The 9,213-nt window shown below is 41.0% G+C and overlaps 3 protein-coding genes across 3 annotated transcripts; 1 reads left to right on the forward strand and 2 right to left on the reverse strand.

Annotated features, from left to right (window-relative positions):
• Positions 1 to 16: 16 nt before the first annotated feature.
• Positions 17 to 343, reverse strand: RB195_004881 (uncharacterized protein; the record flags this gene model as incomplete). The annotated part of the gene is made up of 1 exon (XM_064177085.1): positions 17 to 343. One exon carries the CDS (start codon positions 341 to 343, stop codon positions 17 to 19), a length of 327 nt encoding a protein of 108 aa, XP_064034210.1.
• A 1,519-nt stretch (positions 344 to 1,862) lies between these two features.
• On the reverse strand, positions 1,863 to 5,229 carry RB195_004882 (uncharacterized protein; the record flags this gene model as incomplete). The annotated part of the gene is made up of 9 exons (XM_064177086.1): positions 1,863 to 1,982; positions 2,169 to 2,219; positions 2,430 to 2,567; positions 2,791 to 2,947; positions 3,420 to 3,494; positions 3,706 to 3,806; positions 3,865 to 3,987; positions 4,243 to 4,342; positions 5,186 to 5,229. 9 exons carry the CDS (start codon positions 5,227 to 5,229, stop codon positions 1,863 to 1,865), a joined length of 909 nt encoding a protein of 302 aa, XP_064034211.1.
• A 1,228-nt stretch (positions 5,230 to 6,457) lies between these two features.
• On the forward strand, positions 6,458 to 6,861 carry RB195_004883 (uncharacterized protein; the record flags this gene model as incomplete). Its single annotated transcript, XM_064177087.1, has 3 exons — positions 6,458 to 6,563; positions 6,636 to 6,745; positions 6,790 to 6,861. 3 exons carry the CDS (start codon positions 6,458 to 6,460, stop codon positions 6,859 to 6,861), a joined length of 288 nt encoding a protein of 95 aa, XP_064034212.1.
• Between the last annotated feature and the right edge of the window lie 2,352 nt (positions 6,862 to 9,213).

Here is a 9,213-nt window from a genome sequence, read left to right on the forward strand (position 1 = left end):
GACGATGAACACCTGGTCAATCGTAGATCGGCCGGGATGAAAGCCATGCCTGCTCGTCGCGCGTTGTTCCTTCGCGATGTTTAATGAGTCGGTCCAGGATAATGTGCTCCAATACTTTGTACATAACACGCAGCAAAGAGATTCCTCGATAATTCCTGGGGTCCGTGACGGATAACTTCTTGTGGAGGGGAATTATGATAGCATGTCTCCACGAATCAGGTATCCTTTCGTCTATCCATATTGAACGGATGATCTTTGTCATCTCACGAATCCCAGACTGAGGAAGATATTTTAGCATTTCTGCGCTAATCCCGTCGTCTTCACCAGATTTTCCATTCTTCATTTTTTGAAGAAAGACTAGAACCTCCGACTAGGTCGGCGGCTCCTCGTTAACCGCGTATGTCGGTCTATGAACGTGTTCGAGTTCAGGGGCTGACGGTGCTAGCCGGTTCAGCAAGGTCTTGAAGTGTTTCCTGTTTGAGGACAGGAGAACATCTTTTCATGTTGCCGCTCTCTCCTATGGCAAAAGTGATTAAGAACCCGGTGGTTCACCAGGATCTTTACTCGGTGAGATTGGTTTTTTTGTTTTCCTTTTGGAGTCTGGATGGTGCACTTCGAACGATACCGAGGCTTGAAAAGAAGACAAGAGTTTGATGATGAGGAATATGCTTAGCACCAAAGACCTCGAACCATTTCTCGCCTTTGGTAAGATCGAGGTCGAAACGTCAGGCCAATAATAAAGTTTCACCAAAACCTCATCACCATAACAAGAAAACATAAATTCTGACAAAACATTGATTAATACATCTAGACAATTTATAATAACCATAAACCTTAAACTTAGATATCATAAACCTTAAACAATTCAGAATTGAAGTCGACGCTTGGCGCTTCCGAAGCGGATTGATAAGCTTCGTGCATTTTATCCTTTATATTTTAATGTGCTCGAAGAATAAAATGAACGTTGAAGTCTGACTCCGGTACTCCACAACTCAGTGTGCTCCGGCATGAATTCTTAACTCAAAGAAATTATTTATTTGTACACCGAATTGTTCCCAACGGTGTATATCTTGAAGATAAATCTTTCAGTATCCTTAAATAGAGGTGGGTGTAGCACAGTCGGTAAGAAGTTCCGCTGAATGCACGATCGATCGGAGGTTCGTATCCGCCCTGGTACTCAGCAACCCTTTCTTACTCCGGGGTCGATAAATTGGTACCAGTATTACCGGAGAGGATAAGAACATTGACTTGAAACATCGGCTAGCCATCGTGAGTCATTGTATGGGCCAGTTACACGTTCGTAAACCTCAAACGATTCTGAATTGAAGTGAACGTGGTGGCGTATCCCAAGCGGACTGATTAACGCTGTTTCTTTAGCTTTTATCCTTTATCGCGAAAACACAGTCAGTCAAACTCAACGCTGTGAACGTGGTTTGTCTTCAACTTCGATAGGCACAACTGAATAGTGTCCAAGTTAATTTTTATTAAATGCTAGAATCAATAAAACCTCTGAGAGTAAAACTTTCAATTAAGGCAAAACTTCGAAGTTAGAGCAAGTATACCATGAAGGCAAGCAAAATAGCAGCGGTAACATCTGGAAAAGCCACGGAACGGCTACCAAACAATACTACGAACATTCTCCTATGACTAGTATGGAGATTTTTAAGCATCACAGAGGTAATAAATATGCCTTATTGCTGGCTCATCTACGTAGTTAAGTATAAAGTAGATATACAGATATAGCAAACAGTGAAATCTTATTCATAAAACTGCTACTCCAATGCAACACAGTAGAATGAAAGCTTAGCAGCTCTTTAGGTAAAGCGAAGAAATTCATACGCTAAGAACTATTACGGGAGCGTTCACCGTCTAACGGACGTGGGTGGCTTCAATCTGTGAATTGGTGGTCGAAGAAAACCAGCCGGATATAAAACATGGTAGGTGAAGTACCACCAAAATACTGCAACGAGGGCGCCAATAATCTGCAATTACAAGGATACGTATACTTTCTAATCTGAGAAGCTACACTAACCAAATACTTTCAACCAGCCAACTTTCATGTTGTTACTAAAAGAAAGTATGGTCAAGGGAACATAACGTAACAGAACAAATTTGCAGGTAAAGGTGGGCGGACAAAAAAAGAGAGAAATTCTTTTCACAATCCTTACCTTATCCACCATTATATGGTAGTAAAGAATAGAAATAGTCAATTGCTTGATCTGAAAAAAAAAACATAAAACCGAAGATAACCGAAAAATAGAAGCTTTATCACTCTTCGTTAATACTATATTCTTGCTGTTCACTCATGAGAGTAGCCACACTTCTAACATAAACATTCTTAATAATTTTCACTGACTGTCTATTGCTTTCGAAAGGTTAGTTTGACATCGTGACAGCGCTTCTGTATTACTTGTCGTAAAGATTCTCACCCAGAGAATATTGAGCGCCAACATAGCAACAACGAAGTACTGAGCAAGCTTCGTTCGTCGTTCTTGTTTTTCCCGCATAATCAGTCCTGAATCGTCGTCACGGTGTACAACTTGCTGCCATTCACGGAAAGCGTTTGCCTAAACAGTCGATTATGTAGAACTAGAAATTGCAAAAGAAAAGAAAGCTATTTATGATATTCAATAAGCAGCATTTAGTACTCAAGAATGAAGGTAGGGATGATTTCTGGTCCGTTAGGGACCCAGTAAATCTAATGTAATGGCTGTAGCGTTCAGCTCGCAGAAACTTCAGGCTAAAGATAAGTATAATAATAGAATAATGAAAAGCTAGGTAAATATGAACCTCTTCAGCCATAACAAGCATACTGTAAATCATCAAGAAACAGTGGCCCGAAATATCGAAACCCGGGATCCATACACCACCTTTTTCCTTGCACTGACTTCGTGAATAACGTATGCTAAGGTCACATCGTGAAGTCCACTCCATTATGCGATGAAATCTGAAAAAAAAGATTCTATAACCTTCTCCAACCAAGTTTGTATATTATGATCTACAAAAATGACGAACAATCCAGACACTAACATAAAAAAGTAGGGAAACCTTGTATGATCAAGAGAGAAGTAAGTATTTATTCCATAGTTCGTTTTTTTTTCTGCAAAAGGATCCAGTAATACCAATCCACATTTTCGTTTGGAGAGAAAAAGGTAACGTAGGAAACTAGCGAAGATAAAAAGAATGAATGAGTAAAATAAGTTAGTAAACCGGTTCTGACTAATTCGTCTTTTTCGAATGAAGTTGATCGAGTCAACGAGTAGAAATAAAGAGGAAAAAGTAGCAAAGTCAGAAGAGTCAGGAATGATTCCTGATAATACTAAGTTGAAATAGTTATGTAAGGAGAATACCGGAATGGTGAACAGGTAATTTTAACAAAGAATAGTGGAGAAGTGTAAACAAAATGTTGTTGAACTCACTGCCATACACTGATGTACCAAATAACCGTAGCCACGGCAAGTCGCAGGATATCAACTACCGATTTATCTTTGTTCCTGAATAATAAGAGTAAATTGCATGATGTGAAGGTCAAATGATCTGTTCTTAATCTTCGCAGGAGGTGACAACATCAGAGTAGAAATCATCAATTTGTTTCTAGATAAGTAATCTCAAGTGTTTTACTACAGATATCTTGTGAAACTTCAATAAAAACGAATAATTGAGAAAATGGATAACACTACTTGGAGCTAGAAATAGTTAACTAACCTATGATGTGCTCGAGAAGAAAACCATATAAAAGGTCCAACAACGAAGCATGTCCACATCCAGCCAAGCTTTACTCCATACTGATTGAAAACACTATGTTTCTACAAAAAAAAAAGCGAATAAAAACCTCATTCCCGTCTTTATCCGAACAAAAATTACCTGAACGAAATAGTAGCTATCATCAAGAGTGATGAAGGAACCAATCATCGATAGAATTGTAACGAAAATTACGCAACCAAGCGCTTTCTTCTTTGGATCAATGAACAGGAACCTTCGCGCGATCTGCAACTTACGTTTGTAGTCAACAATAAGAAAATTGACGCAGAATAGAACTCTAGCAAATCTAGCAGGAAAAATAGACAAATATTGTTCAAGAAGCAAACCTCGTAACCTCTGTAATTCAATATGAACAACAAAAGTGACAATACAACAACAACGCAAAAGTAATCCAACGAGAATGGCGAATCTATGCAACTACGCTGTTCGCACTTGTGTTTGACTTCTATAATTCGCTCCAAAAAAATTTTAGAAAAGTACCTGGATCGTAACTCCAAAGACGACGTTAGGAACAGTACTACGCATGACTGGTCGACGTTGCGGAGGCGTAGTAGGATAACGTTGGCTCATATCTTTGTCTCTGAAACAATTTTAATTTTTAATTCCTTTCTTCCGTTTAAAGGCAATTAATAGAATTGAGCTATCATGTTTCTAGAATACAGAGAAATATCGCGCATGTATCATCATATCACAACCTCGAAGAACAAAGGAACAACACAATGACGTCCATGAAGAAAAAGATTTCTTTAAAGTTTTAAAGTTTAATTCAAGCAGGACAGTGTACCGAACTCGCGAAATCTCGTATAAGAAAAAGTTGCATTATAACTGTAGCAGACGGTGGCGATAGAGCACGTCAGCTCCAACAACCAGCAACAATGGAACGTTGGGATCGTTCGTGAAATTTCTATAACCGAAATACAGCAGTTGACGCTGGAAGAGACGGGATCTGTTGGAAACATGAAAAAAGCTCAGCTCAGCTCAATTCAAACTTCTGATGGGGCTGACGAGAAGCCAGAATTGATCGGTAATGCTCTCGTTTCTCAAAGTCTGATTTGTGGGCCGAAAGATAGTTCGGAGGCACTTAAGACTGATCTAATCGAAATGCACCTAGGGCGCAAAATCCTCCTCAGAGCACAAAAATCATACCTAACTGTCGAATGGTTCTTCCAGATTTTTCATAATTAGGCCCTAACCCATACAACAAATCAATTCTCGAACATTAGGGAGAAGTATTATTTCTTGATAAGTCGCCAATCCACACATATACTCGTAACTTTCTTCTCGTTTTGAAACGTTTTGTATTACTGGGAAAAAGGAAAGATGGAGTTGGAACCACTAATGTTTTAACTTCATCACTCTCCAAACAGGATTACTGGAAGTGATACCATTCGGAAACTAATGGAATGATTGGAAACAACTCAACTCCTTGAATTTAGCCGCGAATACAGATAGAACTCCACTCCACATTTAGTAAAGGCGACATGAGGGATGATCCAGTTGCGTAAGCGAGTGCGCTCGAAGCAGTGCACCAGAGTGTAGCGATCAAGATCGAGTGGGGACCCATGTTAGTACCTCTCGTAGCTCAGTTTGTAGCGGTCCCATCTCGACTTCAACCGCTATCTCTATAGCGTCGCATGGAGCGCAGCTGATTGCAAAACTGCACCGTGCTTCATGTCATTTTGACGTGACTATAAATGACTTCATTTGATTGTGACACAAAACAACCTCAATTCCAGGGCCCCTTCGCCCACTTATATTAATAGCCTTCGTATGCCCTATAAACAACGATTGTTTAACGCAATGCAAACCTTTTCTATTATTTCACGGTTCCACAAAAACACTGGTATACACGACCATCATCAGATAAATGAGTTTTGATCATTAGGCCTTAATATGAGCGCGAAAACTGAACCATTGATTGAATTCATTTGGACTGCGTGATTGATCTCGTCGCAGCGACTCCATTTAACTGCTCTCTCCTCCTCATCGCAGCCTCTTCGAATCAGATCTTGTAGATGCAATAATCCCCATCTTTTTTTTTTCTCTTATTCAGTTATGTCCGCTCCTAGTATTTCCAAGACCTTTACTCACCACCTTCAAATGTAAAAGAAGTACAGTGAGATCGGTAGCTGATCATCAGATCAACTGATTTTGATCATTAGACGTCAATTTGAGCGCGATAACTGAACGAATCTCCATTGATTGACGAATCTTGGAATAGAGATTGATTCAGTTGTGGGTTGCGATCCTATCGCACTATTTCTCCCCCTCAAAATACCCAACAAATGTTCTGATCAAATCCCATGGACTCCCATTTTTATCCGTTTCTTTCTGCTCTGGCTATAGTAGGGTGAGAACAACATTAAGTACGTTGCAGTTGCGCAACCGCACTGGAAGCGGCGCGGTTGAGATCCATTAGGGACCCTTACTAGCACCATTCATAGCTGGAGATCACGATGGTCTTACGCAGATTCCAACCGCGGTCTCCATCGCGCCGCCTACGCAACTGCATCTTGCTTTCTTTGTCGTTTTGAATATACTTCGACCATCTACGTTTCTGCTATTTTCAGGTCATAGGAATTTCGTAACCAGCATATTTTTGTCTTTGCACATGTTCCCAGCAAAGCTTCCATCTACAATTCTTCACATTTTTACCATCCCCACCTAAAAGAACATTTTAATTGTTCCTTAGCTCATGTGTTCTGCATTCTTCCTGGATGCTCTCAAGAATTACTATGCAGCTGCAAAACAAATCTCATGCAATCGATTTGGTGGAGAGATATGCCCACAGGTGTGGTCGGGTAATGAACGAAGTGAAAAATATGCTCGTAGCGGCTGCTCTCGAAGCGGAGCGATGGAGCGTAGTGGTTAAGATCCTGTGGGACCCTTGCTACCACCACTCATTGCTGCAGTTCGGGATGGTCCCACCTCGATTCCAGCCGCGTACGCACAGCACCAAGCTTCAAATCGTTTTGACATCACTGTACGAACATCGCTGTTCAGCCAACCACTATATCATTGTTGCAGGTCGAAAATGGTGGTCTGTTCAATCAAATTGCCTCTCATTCTGGTATAGTCTTAGGTAGTATAGTTATATAATAGTTTGCGAGGAAAATGTTGTTTGGGAGGGGGTGGAGTGCAGTCAGTGATGCTCTCACTTCTCGACGCGCTAACCTACTTTTCTCTTACTAACTTTAGCTTACATGTCATCCTCTAAGAGTAATGCTTAGTTCTTAGGGCCCGATTGAATATAATTATTTACTTCGAGAAATAAGGGCACCACTGAGTGCCTTTTTTCCTTTTCCCTCTCCTCCCTCACTACATTTTACCCTAGTTTGGTTCAGGATCCACATATACAAACTTTGTACATTGTGTAGTAGAAAATAAGTTACATAAAAGCGACAAAGACGAAGTATCTGTAGTCTTCTTGTACTATCTTACTTTTCAAAGAAAAAGAAAACATATTACCGAGACTTGCAGAGTGGATTCACGTTCAGAACTGGTGGTATTTTATGAACGGGGCAAAATCTATCCACACAGAAAAGAATAAAAGAATAGCAACAAAAAAGAAAACTATAGTAATAAATGCCAGTCGTGGTTGCATGAAATCGATGGGAAGACAGTTTCACTGTTTTGGAGGTGACAACTATCGAAGCGCTCTGCAATCTTCTGGAATCGTACACATCTTAGTTTTTTCGTGTCCTTTCTTCTTTGCTTCATCGCTTTTACATGTAAATATTCATCTTTCTCACTCTGTCAGTGAAAAGATGTTCAGATGTTTGTTATAAACAAAAGATGTTGAATGCGATAAATCGCGGTATGCGAATGCTCGTACATCAGCTGGGACATTCTTAAACGAGTTGATGACAAACAACGATTAGAAATGGATGGAACGTATTAAGTAGGTAAGTAGCTGCGCGAGTAAGTATCACTACGTTAGAATACATTCATTCGGTCATTTTTCAATGAGAAAACCCTCTACAAAGCATTGTAAGAAATTGTTGTGCGTACTGGTACCGATAACGACCCGTTCTTTTCCGGCACATTTTTTAGTATCTGTGCTGTCATAATTTGATAATCGAAATAAACGAAGAGGGACTTGAGGGCAAGATTGTTTCTGTTAAGTCATAATCAACTGTAATAGTTGCGGCAAAGATGTGAGAGAGTGTTAGTAAGAATAGTATACTCTTAAAACGACGAACTAAGCTGTATAGTCGGGTTAAAACGACATGAAGCACGTTGCAGTCGCGTAAGCGGTTGCGCTCGAAGCGACGCGGTGGAGATAGCGGTTGCAATCGGCGTGGGACCATCGCGAACTGCGTCAATGGACGTGGTGGACGGGGTGCTCACTCGATCCTACCGCTACGCTTCACTGCACCGCTTCGGCCGCAACCGTATACGCAACAGCACCGTGCTCCACGTCGTTTTGACTTTGCTATATCTCTTCCTAGCTCTAATTCCTCGTATTTCAACGCATTCATCCTCTTGAAGTTTTCAGAAACTGGAGAGAAGTTGCAGAGGGAATCCAAATGACTTCTGGAGATATCCTAGCTTCTCCGGTTTATGTAGTGGCATACATGCGATAATCGGAGCCGGTCTTCTGGACGGTTCGCGAAGGGATCGTCATCATTTCAGCTGCAACCTTTGAGCCAGACCCCCTTCACCTGAGGAGGGGTCAGTTCCACCCTATCGCACCTATGCTCAGACTTTACAGCCGGAGAATCACCAAAAGCGCGTGCTCCCCCCTCCATTTTCAATAGGAAAAGAACTTTTCCAAAATGTTCTATGTTTTCTGACAGGATGTAAAACAAAGATTTTTTTGTGTATAGTATTCACCTGTTCGTTTTGAATACATAAAAAACGAAGCAAAAACAAAGGCAGAAGGTCCATTTTTTCACCACAGTCGTCGAAGTAAAGAAACAAATTTGGTACGATTTTGTAGTAAATTTTCCCCTCTATCTCAATCCGTTTGGGATGCGTCTCGACGTTCACTTCAATTCAGAATCGTTTGAGGTTTACGAACGTGTAACTAGCCTATAAAATGACTTGCGGTGGCTAGCCGATGTATCAAGTCAGTGTTTTGTCCTCCCATGAAATACCTTTATTTTTAATCTCCGAGCAATCGTGCAAGAAGCGGAACCTCTAACCGCTACACTACACCCGCCCCGTATGGGTATATACGAATGTTGTTAATGTGGTCAAGGAGGGGATGTAGCGAAGGGGAAAAGGTTCCACTGCGACTGAACGATCGGTCGATAGTTTGAAATCGCTCTTTTGCCAACCAAGACTTTCTTCCCCCGGGGTCGATAAATTGATACGAGACTTGTCTGGGAGGATAGAAACACTGACTTGACACATCGGCTAGCCACCGCAAGTCATTGTATAGGCCAGTTCGTAAACCTCAAACGATTCTGAATTGAAGTGAGCGTGGGGGCGCATCCCAAGCGGATT

The sequence above is a fragment of the Necator americanus genome, chromosome I (assembly GCF_031761385.1).
Source record: "Necator americanus strain Aroian chromosome I, whole genome shotgun sequence".
In the NCBI taxonomy this organism is placed as follows: Eukaryota; Metazoa; Nematoda; class Chromadorea; order Rhabditida; family Ancylostomatidae; genus Necator; species Necator americanus.